Raw genomic sequence first — 16,737 nt, forward strand, 5'->3', positions numbered from 1 at the left:
TCTTATTTTTCTAAAATTTCAAATTATAGGCCATTAACTACTATGTAAACTCTTAATGCTCTAAAGCTCTAACGAAAATATATAGAAGAATGTATTCACAATTTTTCATGAAATTATCAAACACCCCATGAAGATAATTTGAGAAGAGTTGTGTCTCTTTTTTTCCTTCTAGAATTCCTCATTTCAATTTTCCTTGACTTTATTATTTTTCTGTTTTATTTTTATTTATTTATATTTTTTCATCAAAACAGTTATGTACAATTATAAACCTATTACCTACATCACTAAAAATTAAAAAAAAAAAAACAAAAAGAAATTAAAATTAAAATTAAAATTTTAAAAATAAAACACTAAAAAAATGATGATACAGATAATCTGCTGGTGACACGTAGACGACCTCTCCTGCAATCGAGTCCATCTGATAACAACTCTAAAACAGAGAAACCCTAATATACTCTTCTCCTCACTCTTCAAACCCTAATTCAGCATCACCCCTCCAGCCTCCGTCTTCCATAGTCGCTCTAGCTGTGCTGAGCTGAGCTCTCAGATCTCCGAAAATGGTGAGATGCAACACAAGTTCTCTCTCTCTCTCTCTCTCTATATATATATATATATATATATATGTATATATGATTTTGGTTTGGCTTGATTGCTTGTAGCCGTTCAAAAGATACGTGGAGATAGGAAGGGTCGCTCTCGTCAACTACGGGAAGGAATATGGGAAGCTCGTTGTCATTGTCGATGTCCTCGATCAAAACAGGGTATTCATGAGCGTTTCTGTGCCTTTCTTGTTTAACTACATATATTTAGTTCGCATACTCATTTTTGTTAACTTAGAACTTCAATTTGATGTCAATAACGATCAGAGAACACTGCAAAAGAACATCAAACTTTGTGTTGTTTTGATACGTATGTGTGTGTGTATGCGATCCTTAATTTGGATGAGTCAGAGAACAGAGCTTGGATATACATGTTTTGTTGGTTGAAGTGTGTTTGCAAATCAAAATGTACATTATCTTTCTCTTATTGAGTGCATCTTCAACTCCAAGTAGGATATACACACAATTGGTATAGCGAGTAAAATTCTAGTGTCATGGTATGACTTGGTATCACCAACCAACAGTAAACTTTCATATGGCAAGTGAACCCCACTTAGGGTAAATGGCAAGAAGTTATTGGATGGTGATACTGATGGCATGGTATCACCGTTACAGTCAACTTTGTTTCATAGCGAGTAGTAGTTGCAAACTCAATTACAAGTTACTCGTGCATTTTTTACCCAGTGCATTTTTTACCCAATGAAACATTAATGGCTTACTTGCATTCTTTTGTTGGTTAAAGTGTATGTGAATCAAAAGATATCTCCTTTTTTATGTTAGTCTTTTGGGCCTTGGGTGCATCTTCAACTCAAAGTAAGATGTATACTCAATTGGTTACATCTAGGTGGTTGGACAGGTTGCGGGTAGTACTTAATAAAATCCATGGAAAACTCATTTGCAACTTTTTGGTGCATTTGTTGACCCATGATCATTGATGGCTTGCATTTTTTTAAAGTTTTACCTATGTTGCACATTTGTTTTCAAGAACAAGGACGGTGGAGAAGATTAGAAATGTTGCTGTAATTGATGAGATGGGTTAGCATTGAGATTTCATTCAATGCCAATATTTGGAATCTTTATTACCGAGTTTTTATATGCCAATCCACACTTATAATTAGTTTGTAAAAATTACATATGAAAACAATTAAGCATTTCTAAACTCATGGAACGTTCAAATGAAGCTATTTATTTATTTATTTTACAAGTAAAATGAAACTTTATTTTTACAAGCGTGTATGTCTTGTTTGGCATCTTGGATTTACTAATATGACCCCTCTCTCTCTCTCTCTCTCTCTCTCTCTCTCTCTGCTTCAATAATAGAAGCTACAAGTTATGAAGTTTCATTTTCTGTTATAATTTCTTTCTAGATTATTAATTTTCATATTACAAGTTTTATGGTAAACATGAGTTAGCTGGCTTGCATGTGTGTATTTGAGTAATATGCTCTCATTTTTTATTTTTTTTTAATGTCATCTACAGCATTAGTTCTTGGTGTTTTGGTATTCGTTGTGTTTCAAGATTTCATTAGTTTTTTTTCTCAATGAATGAATTAGTTTTTTTCTCTTGATTTGGTGTGGATTTTATTGGTATATTTGTCATTGTGCTTCTCTAGAATGAAATATCTAGCAGACAATGAAAACTGAGGTTCTTAGAGATGTCTTGACATAGGAAGAAGGAATTAACAGCTTTTTGCTGCCAACTGTAACCCGATGGAACCTTATAATCTGAGTTTTGAGAATTTATTTTCTATGTAACTTATGCATTTGTAAACAAGTTCCTGAAGTTGTCTTAAACAATGGTAAAAATTGATGTCTAGTACTGCTACTTGTTAAAACCCTACATATCCTACGTGTGCTACATATATTTTGGAGTTTGCAGTGTTAGATTCTCTTGATTTTAGATCCCACAACCTGGCCAAATTAGGGGGTAAAAGAAAAGTAAAAATTGTTGTATGCTATATGCTTGGTCCATGTCTACTTTGCTAATTGAATGGTCACATTTGCTACCATTCAACTAGTCTTGCAAATGTAGGTAAATTCTAGTCTTGGGGCTTTACCTGAGGATGTATGCAAGAGTATGGTGTATATTTTATCTTTAATTTGGGCATGGTTTGTTGTGTTTGCAACCATTTTAGCTAAAAACCATTAGTTAGGAAGTTTTGTTGTCTAATTTCATTACATACCAATATTCCTTTTAATTCATTGCATATCAGTTTTTATTTTTATTTATTTATTTATCAGTTGTCTTTATTTATTCCCCCCCTACATCTCCAAACACAGGGACTACACGGAATGGGGTGAATTCCGTGAGAGGGGTCGCTGCACTAATAAGGACAGCAAAGAAAATGTATATCACGAAGCTCTTGCAGCCGGAAGTAAAGAAGAAGTGTTAACATATTATATTAGCCGAAAGTATTGGCATATTATATTAGCCGAAAGATACACTAGGGTCTGTAATCATTGTGTGCCCTCAGGGATCACCTTGTAATTGTCTTTCTTGTAAACCCTAATCTTCATTTATAAATAGGGGTTGATATTCTATCATACCCTAAGCTGGTTACCCAAGCTTCATGGTATCAGAGCATCACCTCTAGGGCTAGGGTTCAAAGCATAACTAGTTGGATCATCTGCTGAATCGATCTTCTGCCACCATCATCATTCCGCTTCTTCTTCGTCTCCGTCTCAGCTCCTCCGCTCGTCGATCTCCTCCAGCAGTTCAGCCCTCGTATCTGCTTCGTCTTCGTCTCAGCTCCTCAGCTCGTCGATCTCCTCCCGCAGTTCGTCGCTCGTCTTCATCATCCTCATCGTCCTCTGTCGTCTTCGTCCCTCGTTCCCCTCGTCGTCCTCTGATCTCAAACCCAGGTATATATAAATATATATATATCCTGATATATATATAACTATAGCCTGATATATATATTTATATATAAATACATGTATATATAAATAACTCAACATATATATATATACAAAAACAAAAAAAAAAAACAAAAAAAAACAAAAAAAACAAAAAACAAAAAACAAAAAAAAATGGTTTCTTAATTTTGTATGTCTTTATAGTGATCATTGTGCATGTTATCCCACGACCACCTTCCGGGTTTGTGATTACCACTAGTTTTGTTGCGGGTTCGGTAGTATTGTATCCATGACAGATTCCACCAGTGTGTCCCCTTCTTCTCAAACGCCAAAGAGTGAGAGTCCCATTCTACCTACTACCATGACTGAGAACCCTAACCCTAGTCTGAAAATCACCACCTCTCTATTTAATGGTCAGAACTACCTTGCATGGTCTCAAAGTTTGATTATGTTCTTGAAGAGCCCAGGGAAGATGGGGTATGTTGATGGCAGGATACAGGCACCAAGTACCACTGACTCAGGTTATGACCAATGGGAGATTACCAACTCTTTGATTATGAGTTGGCTTATCCATTCGATGGTTCCAGAACTTGGTGAGAGCTACTTGTCTATGGAGACTGCCCAGGACGTTTGGGAGGCTGTGGCTGTTACCTATTCCCGCAAAGGGAATTTTTCACAGGCATTTGAGTTGCGCCGCTCTATTGAGAGCTCACTTCAGGGGGAGCAGACTGTTCTTCAGTACTTCACTTTCCTCACCAACGGCTGGAAACGTCTTGACCACCTGGAAGACTATAAACCCGTTTGCCCTACTGATTCTGTCGGGTACAAAAAGTTCATCGCACGGGAACGGGTCTTTAAATTTTTGGCCGGCCTAAATGTGGAGTATGATCCAGTTAGGGGTCGAGTTCTGAGTATGGACACTCTTCCTTCACTTCAGGAGGCATTTGCCTATGTACAAAATGAGGAGAGTCGCCGGTCTGCTATGATGTCCCCAGTCTCTACTGACCGTTCCGCATTACTGTCTACTCCTCGAGATGGTCTTAGCCTGCCTCCTCCGTCTGTTGCTAAAGAGTCTGTATTCTGTGATTATTGCAAGAAACCGCGGCATACTCGTGAGACGTGTTGGAAGCTTCATGGGACTCTATCCGGGGGTCGAGGTGATCGGTCTGGTTCTCGAGGAGGTCGGTCAGGCCAATCTAGAGGACGTGGTTCCTATTCCCGGGCTCATCAGTCTAGTGCCGTTGATACCCTTGATTCTCATTCTCCTTCTGTTACCCAAGCTTCTGATACTGAGCTGGAGGATGCTTTGCGCCAATTGTTGGACCGCCGATCTTCTACTGCTCTCAGTACCGCTTCCTCGTCCTTTGCCCGCTCAGGTAACTTAGCATCTTCTCCTTGTGTTTTCCTGTGTCATACATCTTTGCCTTGGATTATTGATTCTGGTGCCTCAGATCATATGTCTGGCTCTTCTGATCTTTTCTCTGTCTATAAGCCCTCTTCAGGTCAAGACAAAGTTAGGATTGCCGATGGTACTGTTTCTTCCATTTCTGGAAAAGGTTTAGTCCAAGTCACTCCTACCATACATCTATCTTCTGTTCTCCATGTTCCCAAGTTTTCTGTTAATCTGTTATCCTTAAGTCGTCTTACCCAGGATTTGAATTGTAGTGTGACGTTTTTTCCTGATCATTGTCTTTTTCAGGACCTTGTCACGGGGAGGACGATTGGCAGTGGTAGTGCAGAAAATAGTCTCTACTTCCTCGATCAACCAGACAAACTTGCTTATTCTTCCACCACGTCTTCTACTACCCTCGCTGATTTATGGTTGTGGCATCGGCGTCTTGGGCATCCCTCATTTCATTTACTTAAGCATTTATTTCCTTCTAGTTTCGCAAATCATCATGTGTCTGACTTTCTTTGTGAGTCTTGTCAACTTGGAAAACAACATAGAGCTTCTTTTGCTCCCAGTTTGAATAAAAGCTTCGTTCCTTTTTCATTAATACATACAGATGTTTGGGGTCCCTCTCGTGTTCTGTCTGTGAAAGGTCATCGCTGGTTTGTTACATTTATTGATGATTTTTCTCGTGCTACTTGGGTGTATCTCATGAAAGATAAGAGTGAGGTTTTCTCTGTGTTTCGCACTTTTCATAAGATGATTTGTACTCAGTTTGGGGCCACTATCAAAATATTTCGTTCTGATAATGGCGGGGAATACATAGATTCTGGGTTAGGACAATATTTCTCTACTCATGGCATTATCCATCAAACCTCTTGCACCAATACCCCTCAACAAAATGGGGTGGCCGAACGCAAGAATCGGCATCTTCTTGACATGGCTCGGTGCATGTGTTTTTTTATGAATGTGCCTCGGCCCTATTGGGGCGACGCTGTTCTCACCGCTGCCCATCTTATTAATCGTCTCCCTACCCAGGTCTTGAACAAACAGGCTCCGCTTCACGTCCTCCTCGGTTCTCCGTCCTTGTTTTCTATTCCTCCCAAAATATTTGGTTGTGTCTGTTTTGTCCATAATCACTCTCCCTCTCGTGGTAAGTTGGACCCTCGCTCCCTCAAGTGTGTTTTCCTTGGTTACTCTCCTACTCAAAAGGGATATAAATGTTACCACCCTTCTTCTCGTAAGTGGTTTGTGTCCATGGATGTCACTTTCTTTGAGTCCTAGTCCTTTTTCTTGTCCTCTCCGGTGTCACCGTCCTCATTTCCGGGGGAGCCTTGGTGTGAAGTGAGTCCTGTGCCCCCTATGGTGGAACCAGTTGTTCTTGCACCACCCTCTGCTACTGTGCTTCCTATGATGGAACCAGTTGTTCTTGCACCACCCTCTTCTCTAGAACCCACTGTCACCAAGAATAAGGACGGGCATGTTTATGTCCTGGACATAGACAGAAAACAAGTTAACTGGATACACGGGATCGTCTCTGCTACTCCACTGCCATCTCCTGCTTCTGATGAGAGTCTAGGTAACTTTGAATCTCTTGAGTCCATTGATCCTGATGTTCCTATCGCCAAGAGGAAGGGTGTGAGATCTTGTACTCAACATCCTATCTCACAGTTTGTATCATACTCTCATTTGTCATCCTCATATAGAGCATTTGTGTCCAATATTTCCTCTGTTAGCATTCCTAACCATTTTCAGGATGCTCTTGCTACCTCTGAGTGGAAACTAGCCATGATTGAGGAAATGAAAGCACTTAGGAAGAATGGCACTTGGGAATTGACTGAGTTACCTCCGGGCAAACGACCTGTGGGATATAAATGGGTATATACTGTGAAACACAAAGCAGATGGGTCTATTGAGCGTTACAAGGTAAGACTTGTGGCAAAAGGGTTTACTCAGACATATGGCATTGATTATCAGGAGACCTTCGCACCCGTGGCTAAAATGAATTCAGTCAGAGTACTTCTCTCTCTAGCAGCTAATCTAGATTGGCCGCTTTATCAGTTTGATGTCAAGAATGCTTTTCTCCATGGTGACCTCGAAGAAAAAGTATATATGGACATTCCTCCGGGTTTTGAGGATCATCAAACAGAAGGCAAAGTATGCAAACTTCGGAAGTCATTATATGGTCTCAAACAGTCTCCAAGGGCTTGGTTTGAGAGATTCACTCAGGCTATGGTCAAATATGGCTTCAAACAAAGTCAGGCAGATCACACATTGTTTGTGAAACATTCCTCACGCGGTAAGACTACAGCATTTATTGTTTATGTAGATGACATAGTTCTTACAGGCAATGATAGTGGGGAAATACCTCTGTTGAAGAAATATTTAGCTCAAGAGTTTGAAATCAAAGACTTGGGAAGCTTGAAGTATTTTCTGGGAATTGAAGTTGCTCGCTCGAAGGATGGGATATTTATCTCACAAAGAAAATATGTGCTTGACCTGTTAAAGGAAACTGGGATGCTTGGCTGCAAGGCATGTGCCACCCCACTGGAACCCAATCAGAAATTGGGGGATGATGAAGGAGGAGAAGTTGTGGATAGGGGGAGCTATCAACGATTAGTGGGTAAGCTCATTTACATATCTCACTCCCGTCCTAATATTGCTGTTGCTGTCAGTGTAGTTAGTCAGTTTATGCATGCTCCTCATCAGATTCACTTTGAGGCTGTCATGAGAATCTTGAGGTATTTGAAGTCTGCTCCTGGTAAGGGTCTGTATTTTTCAAAGTATGATCATCTTCGTGTAGAAGCTTATACAGATGCTGACTGGGCTGGGTCAGTAACTGATAGGAGATCAACTTCAGGGTATTGCACATTTGTTGGCGGCAACCTAGTTACTTGGAGGAGTAAGAAACAGAATGTGGTTGCCAGGTCAAGTGCAGAAGCTGAGTTTAGAGCTATGGCACAAGGGGTGTGTGAACTTTTATGGATCAAATTATTGTTGAGTGATCTAGGTATTGATCAGACGGATTCCATGCGGTTATACTGTGACAATAAGGCCGCCATCAACATCGCTCACAATCCAGTTCAACATGACAGGACAAAACATGTTGAGATTGATCGCCACTTCATTAAGGAGAAACTCACTAGTGGTACCATTTGTACTCCTTTTGTCCAGTCTGGTGAACAACTTGCTGACATTCTCACCAAGGGGATTGGGAATAAACCATTTCATGACATATTAGGCAAGCTGGGCATGAGAGAGATCTTCGCACCAGCTTGAGGGGGAGTGTTAACATATTATATTAGCCGAAAGTATTGGCATATTATATTAGCCGAAAGATACACTAGGGTCTGTAATCATTGTGTGCCCTCAGGGATCACCTTGTAATTGTCTTTCTTGTAAACCCTAATCTTCATTTATAAATAGGGGTTGATATTCTATCATACCCTAAGCTGGTTACCCAAGCTTCAAGAAGCACTGGCACTGGTAAGAAATGGCGATCCAAAATGTTTCTGGCTAAATTATGACAAGTTGTCATCCAATTACGACAAGATTTCATTTACTCCACTATTGCCGTATGTCTATCAATTTATAGATACAGGATGGATCGTTTCAACAGCCATACATCAATGGGTTGCAGAAAATATAAGCGACGAAGCCCAAAGACCACACAGGCCCAAGAGCATTATAATTGAAGGCCTATCTAGAATTGGAAAAACATGTTGGATCCGGTCACATCGATTTGAGGGACCACAATGACGAGGCTTTTTGCAACATAATCGATGATGTGGCCCCACAATATTTGAAACACTGGCGGGAATTTATTGGAGCGCAACGGGATTTTTTTTCAAATTGTAAATATGACCGTCCAAACAAAATAAAAGGCGGGATTTCAAGTATTATATTATGCAACCCCGGAGCCGATTCTAGTTACAAAGAATTTTTGAAAAAACATGAACACGCCGGGCTCCAAGCGTGGACGATCCGAAACGCTGAGTTCTACACACTCAGTCAGCCCTTCTTCACCAGAACCGATCAAGAAGAGGCATCGCAATGAGAAGAAGAAGGCCCAACACAGGAAGATATTCCACTTCCAATGTGGCTGTTCGATATTCCATACGAACGGATGTATCGAACCACATCCACTGGAGAGAGAAGATGTTGTCAGGGGTCTTCTACGATACTTTGAGGAACCCGATGTGGTTCAGAGCCGTAAACATGTCCATGTCGGGGAATCAAGGGGTATACAAGATAGAATGCCTGTTCAACTACAACCTTCGGAAAGCGCTGGGAGTCTGGACGTTCACCGCCACAATGTATACGTGGCTGACATACAGTGGTCTCAGAAGCCTGACGGAGACTGTATTTACCCAGCTTATTGCATGCAGGATGACGAACAAATTATCCAGCTTTGGAATTATTAGCCCTGTAAATTATTGTCTCTCACTGACCATTGTACTCGACGAACTTTCATATTATGTAAAAGATTGGCGGTGGAAAAATATTTATATACATTTTCATGATTAATTAATAATAAATGTTGAGATACATTTAATTAATGTGATTATTGGTTTGGATCATCAACAAATTATCTACATTGGCCCAATTACACTGCTGCAAATTAAGAGGCCCAGAGGCCCATATAACGCGACAAGGTCCATAACATCTCCAATGATTTTCATAGGCCCATTATACATAGGCCCATCAAAACTATGAAAGAAGTGGACACTAGTTCGGGACGGCCAAGTAGTCCAATATAATACACAACAGGACAAAACTACAACAAATTTGAACAAATTATTTTATTAAGGAATAGTAACAATTATACAATTATGGTAATTAGGAAATTGTGTCACTATTCCTAAGTCCACAGCCGAAGTTTGATGTATCTTGTTTATCAAACGCAACACTCACAGATGTGTCTGTACATCGTTCCATTGTCTCCATGGACGGAGACGTCGCTTGAGTCTCTAACGCGGAACAAGCTTCCAGACCGGCAAATAGAGCATCTGCTTGCCGCTGTAAGGCGTTGATGAGCCGGATTAAATTTTCGACGTTCTCTTCGCCGACGACCAACAAGGACCAATGCAGCAGTAAAAGATCCGGCTCGTATTTTAAAATCAACCACCTAAATTGACCTAGATCTCAGAGATCCATTGCAAAATAATTCAAAATCCCCAATTATTTTTGGATTAAATAGCTTCCCGCTTGCGCTTGCCTTTTTAAATCTTTTAATCCTGGCCGCAGATCTGGGAGGGGAGCGGAGCGGAGCGGAGCCCTATAGCCGACAACACGGCACCAAATGCGGAAGGACGCACCAATTAGGGGACAACACATGGCGCGGGGGGAGCGTCCCAGTAATATTATAGGGACGATCCTGGGATCATATATAAATCACTCCCTCACTCTCTTCTACCAGTAAAGTTTTTAGAGAGTGACTTGCTTCATTCGAGAGAGTGAGTGACGTCATTGAGAGTGAATTATGACCTCAATGCGACATCATTTTAAAGTTCAAAACAAGAACATCTTCCTCACATATCTCAGATATTCTGTACCTACAAAGAGAGAAAATTAGAGAGTTGTTCACTAACAGGCCACCAAATTATGTGAGGGTTGCACATGAATTACACAAGGACGGTGAACCACATCTGCATGCTCTCGCCCAATTTCGATACCGTTTTCAAACACAGGATGAACAGTTCTTTGACATTACTCACGATCGCACTAATCGCCATTTCCATCCAAATATACAAGGGGCCAACAACCATCAGGCTGTGCTGGAATACATCTCCAAATACGGGGATTACACGGAATGGGGTGAATTCCGTGAGAGGGGTCGCTGCGCAAATAAGGACAACAAAGAAAATGTATATCACGAAGCTCTTGCAGCCGGAAGTAAAGAAGCATTGGCACTGGTAAGAAATGGCAATCCAAATTGTTTCTGGCTAAATTATGACAAGTTGTCACCCAATTACGACAGGATTTCATTTACTCCACCATTGCCGTATGTTCATCAATTTACAGATACAGTATGGGGTGTATTCTGTGAGCTTCTAGAATTGAAGGCACATCTAGAATTGGAAAAACATGTTGGGCCCGGTCTTTGGGTCCGCATAATTATTATTCCGGTCACATCGATTTGAGGAACCACAATGACGAGGCTTTTTACAATAACTACATTTTCGCTTAAAATAACTTAGGCCGGAAACACCGGATCTACTGGATGTTGTCCAACGGCGACTAAAATTTAATTTTGTTCTTAGGGTGTATGGACGCTGTTGCGAAAATCAGAACGTAGTCGCCATAATCGATGGTGAAACTCCGATCATTAAATGCATCACATCGATTTTATTTTATACCAGACGGATCAAACTCCATAGTTTGAGTAGGAGCGTCACGCATGTCGCTTTCGAGCCCAGGCGTATCGGTGGCAATTTCAGAGAGACCACCAGTTTGGCGTAAAACTACACCCTGGATGTAGAGTCCTAACAACTTCAATTTTCGACCAAGTCGTTCATCCTTTTCAGTACCAACCTCCGGCAAATCGAAATGGAAAAAACAGGGCTCATCATATGGGCAAAAATCTTCAATCCTCCAAATGGAATCACAAAACGATTTGGGCGTGAATCGTTTTTTTTTGTAATGACTACATTTTCGCTTAAAATAACTTCGGCCGGAAACACCGGATCTACTGGACGTTGTCCAACGGCGACTAAAATTTAATTTTGTTCTTGGGGTGTATGGACGCCGTTGCGAAAATCGGAACGTAGTCGCCATAATCGATGGTGAAACTCTGACCATTAAATGCATCACTTCGATTTTATTTTATAGGCGTAATATGTTGACCGTGACGTGGGTCAACGTTAACAGTTATTAATTTGTAAAATAGACGGCATAATAGACATTAAAACCGTGTACGTGTATACCGTATGGCACGAAATAATTTTACGACCCATAATAACATATGGCAAAGGATGCAAAAAGAAGGCAACTCGTGGGCCATACGTATGAACCCATCATTTGAATTCAAATTTCCCGTTTGCGCTTGCCTTTTTAAATCTTTTAATCCTGGTCGCAGATCTGGGAGCGGAGCGGAGCCCTATAGCCGACAACACGGTACCAAATGCGGAAGGACGCACCAATCAGGGGACGACACGTGGCGCGGGGGGGAGCGTCCCAGTAATATATAGGGACGCTCCCGAGATCATATATAAGTCACTCCCTCACTCTCTTCTACCAGTAAAGTTTTCAGAGAGTGACTTGCGTCACCAGAGAGAGTAAGTGACGTCATTGAGAGTGAGTTATGGTCTCAATGCGACGTCGTTTTAGATTAATTATTCTCCCAACTCTATGCACTTAACCTTTATATATCGATATGAATTATACAGTCCGCATTCATAGACGAATTGTGTGTTTGACAATTCAGAGAGGCCGCTGCACTAACAACATTCTAAAATCATTATGTCAGAGGAAATCAACCCCGCCGGATTGACAGATGAGCTCCATGAAAATGAAGAAGGTGAATTAGAAATCGACATAATAGACGTGACATCGAACTTACCGGTATCCAATATATCAATAACCAATCCGAAGATAGACGATGCAATGTGGCAGAAGCTCACATTCAAGTCAATGATAATTGACAAATGCAAACTAAGCTACAGACCACAGTGTCCATTTAATTCAACCGGTCGCATCGAAGTAGAAATACGGGACACACGATTACAGGCGAACGATCAATTACAGGCTCGATTTACTTTTCCAGTTACATGCTCAGTAGACATCACATATTTTGGAAACGGATATGCTGCCGCAGATAAAAAAGGATGCCTATGGGCAGCGTCGTACAAATTGATACAAACAAACATCAACGACAATGTCAAATATTGCAAAATGAAAGCCACTTTGGCCTTTCAAACATCGTCTTTCCCAGATGAAATAACGTATTGACCACCATTAATAAATGTTTTGTCCAAAGTATTCAACAACCACCGCGTGGATATTTGGCACGTGGCACGCAGCGTGACAAAGGCAAGACTAACACGTTGTAATTCTGAATCACGTTTTCAATCGACAATGACATTATCAGCACCAATGGGCCAATACGGTTCTTCGGCCCAAAGGATAATGGTTGCACGGTTGTCAGCAAGTTCAATTTGAGATGGGCCTGAATTATTCAGTCATCGCGACATGACTATGCCTACACACGGCCCATTATTAATCAACACTGGGCCCAACACCCAGCTTAGCAGACCAGTCGACATAGGCCCATCTGTAAGTGAGGCCGGATCCAATAATTCCGAATCATTAAGGCTCACTACAGATGAGGCATCCAAATTAGTAGCAGAAGCTGTAAAGGCCGCAGTCGAAGGGTCCATATCAGCCCAAAAAATAAATGTACAACGGAGGCCGATGTAAAATACGTTGTAATAAATTATTTTATTAATAACAATATTTCAATCTACAATTCAAATGCGCCCTTACGAACGATTTTGTGCGACATTCCCATACAAAATAACAAATAATTGCGTTTTTTACAATATTATTATACGCGTCGTTTAGCACACCAAAACTATCTCGAAATTCGGATACAACATTCTTTCCGATGTTGATAAATGTTTTCACGCCTTGACAGCTAACGACTGAATATTCAGTCAATTGCAACGGCATTAAAACAGAGACACGCCGAAATACAACAAAACGATCTATTTCCGTGCCCCTGACCATACAACCAGTTCGTGGGTCACCACTGGACCACTGTAAAACATCTTCAAACTTAGGCGTATACACAGGATTAGGAAAACGGTCCAACACAACGACAAATTCACATTGCCCATTGTCAAGTATACCAAACGGATCAGACTCCACAGTCTGAGTAGGAGCGTCGCGCATGTCGCTTTCGAGCCCAGGCATATCGGCGGCAATTTCAGAGAGACCACCAGTTTGGCGTAAAACTACACCCTGGAGGTAGAGTCCTAACAACTTCAATTTTCGACCAAGTCGTTCATCCTTTTCAGTACCAACCTCCGGCAAATCGAAATGGAAAAAATGAGGCTCATCATATGGGCGAAAATCGTCAATCCTCCAAATGGAATCACAAAACGATTTGGACGTGAATTGTTTTTTTTTGTAATAACTACATTTTCGCTTAAAATAACTTCGGCCGGAAACGCCGGATCTACTAGATGTTGTCTTAAACAATGGTAAAAATTGATGTCTAGTACTGCTACTTGTTAAAACCCTACATATCCTACGTGTGCTACATATATTTTGGAGTTTGCAGTGTTAGATTCTCTTGATTTTAGATCCCACAACCTGGCCAAATTAGGGGGTAAAAGAAAAGTAAAAATTGTTGTATGCTATATGCTTGGTCCATGTCTACTCTGCTAATTGAATGGTCACATTTGCTACCATTCAACTAGTCTTGCAAATGTAGGTAAATTCTAGTCTTGGGGCTTTACCTGAGGATGTATGCAAGAGTATGGTGTATATTTTATCTTTAATTTGGGCATGGTTTGTTGTGTTTGCAACCATTTTAGCTAAAAACCATTAGTTAGGAAGTTTTGTTGTCTAATTTCATTACATACCAATATTCCTTTTAATTCATTGCATACCAGTTTTTATTTTTATTTATTTATTTATCAGTTTTGTCTTTATTTATCCCCCCCCCCCCCCCCCCAAACCAAAAAAAAAAAAATCTGTTTTTTCTGACCTTTCTCATTCCTCTTGAAAACCAAATGGAGTTGTCATTTGAGGTGGCTTATTGTAGGTACATACACTACATTTTTCTCTGTGTTCACTCTTTAACATTTTGACAATGCATACGTTACTCATTAATTTTTTGTGAATAAGTTAGGTTGTTCGAGGATGCATTTACTGCCTCCCGGATATAAATGGATTTTGCCATTTTATTTAAGGGTTGTTTGGAATGTCCTAAATAAGTGTATTTTTTGACTTTTTGGACTAAAAAGTTGCGGGGGGAAAAAAATGATTGTTTGGGTTAACTTTTTGACTTTTTACGAAAAAATGTATATTAAAAAATTGTATAAATTAGTGCATAGGAGAAGTTTGTGCATTGTAGGCAGCACGGTTTGTATAGGAGATGCTTGTCTCCTTTTCGAGCATTGAATTGGACGGTGCTGTTCGGCCTGTGGGGGGCCCACCACGGGTCCCGTTTTGCTAATCGAAATCGTTCAATGTGTAGCTATATGCTGTAAAAAATCACATTGATCGGATATCGATAGCTATCTGATCGGATTAATTTTTTGTCAACTGTTAACTATAACACCATCCATTTTTTTATACAAAACTGATTTGATCATGTAGTTAGAAATATCCGATCAACATGATTTTTTACAAGCACATAGTACTCGACGAGTTATACACATTGAACGGTTCAGATTATCAAAATGAGACCCGTGATGGGCCCCCACAGGCTGAATAGCACCATTCCAGGTTAATTTTTTTGTGCACCCCGCGTTGTAAATTTGTACCACTGACCATCACTTCAATATGTATGGCTTGTACTTGACCATCACTTCACCACTGTGTATGCTTGTACTTGGCGCTTGTGTAATTTGTTTTTTTTATATATATTTTTTTGGTGAATAGTGATAAGTTTTTAATTTTTTTAATAATTTTTTGACTTTTTATCTTTTCAGTATATGCCAAACCAGCCCTAAGCCTTTTTCTCATGTGCAGGCTCTTGTAGATGCCCCTGATATGGTGCGTACCCAAATGAATTTCAAGAGGCTTTCACTCACCGATATCACGATTGACATTAAAAGGGTTCCAAAGAAGAAGACTCTGGTTGCAGCCATGGATGCTGCTGGTGAGTACAAAACAGCTGAATGTACACTTTCTCTGCTGTCTGCATGATTCTGAAATTGAACTCCTAACCTCTTATGACAGATGTCAAGAACAAATGGGAGAACAGTTCTTGGGGCAGGAAGCTTATTGTGCAGAAGAGAAGGGCTTCTCTTAATGATTTTGATAGGTTCAAACTAATGCTTGCAAAAATCAAGGTTTGGATACTTCTGAAATTGTGTCTGGCATTTCTTCTCAACTTAGTTATTTAGTGGTTTTGAGGAACTGGGAATGTTCTATGCAACCTCTTGTTTTTTTCTTTGATTACATTAAAACCACTGGAACTGCCAACTTTTTGTATTACCTGCATAGTTGGCTACTTGACTCCAGAGTCTTTTAGGACATGTTCTACTGAAGTTGTGTTGTTGATGCATAAACTAGGGTTGGTTAGAAATTACACCCGTGTAAGCTTCATGAATGAAGTAAAGAAAATATCTATAATCTCATATATTACACAGAAGTAGCTGGACTTTGGAGCCTTTTGTTTTTATGAGAGTTTGATATGTTTTTATTAATGTGACTGCAGAAAGCTGGAGTTGTCAGGCAGGAACTTGCAAAGCTTAAGAAGCATAGCACAGCCTAATTTCTATTCCCTTCTTCTCTGGAGATCGTTTCATAGGTTTTTGCAAGTTGTGTTGCCATCTGCATTTCGGGTTTATTTTCGTTAGTTTATGGATTAATCACAGGAAGAGAGACCCCAACGGTTATTTTTTTGTTTTTATTAATATTGCCGAACTCCATTTGAAATTAATAGTGTTATTTTGAGACCTTGTCTAATTTGTGATCTTTGACTCACCATCATGAATCTATGTTTGCATGATTCTGTTTTAATGTCAGATTGTGTATGCTTGTAGCAGTATAGTTGCATTTGATTACTAAATTTTTTGTACGTACCCTCTGGGATGGAAACTAACTGACCTTCACATTTTTAAGCCAGTTTTGTCATGATGCATCCCTAAAATATAGGCTGTTTCATTTGTTTTTTGATGCAGCTTGATTATTAAGGCTCAAGTTAGATGGTAAGTTG

The 16,737-nt window shown here is 40.1% G+C and overlaps 1 protein-coding gene across 1 annotated transcript; it reads left to right on the top strand.

Annotated features, from left to right (window-relative positions):
- The first annotated feature begins 369 nt into the window (after positions 1-369).
- On the top strand, positions 370-16,541 carry LOC114324018 (Ribosomal protein L14). The gene is made up of 5 exons (XM_028271722.2): positions 370-560; positions 660-761; positions 15,546-15,675; positions 15,756-15,868; positions 16,237-16,541. Exons 1-5 carry the CDS (start codon positions 558-560, stop codon positions 16,291-16,293), a joined length of 405 nt encoding a protein of 134 aa, XP_028127523.2. The 5' UTR covers positions 370-557; the 3' UTR covers positions 16,294-16,541.
- Positions 16,542-16,737: the final 196 nt, after the last annotated feature.

Source organism: Camellia sinensis, chromosome 12 (genome assembly GCF_055761805.1).
Source record: "Camellia sinensis isolate YWXY chromosome 12, ASM5576180v1, whole genome shotgun sequence".
NCBI classification, from domain to species: domain Eukaryota; kingdom Viridiplantae; phylum Streptophyta; class Magnoliopsida; order Ericales; family Theaceae; genus Camellia; species Camellia sinensis.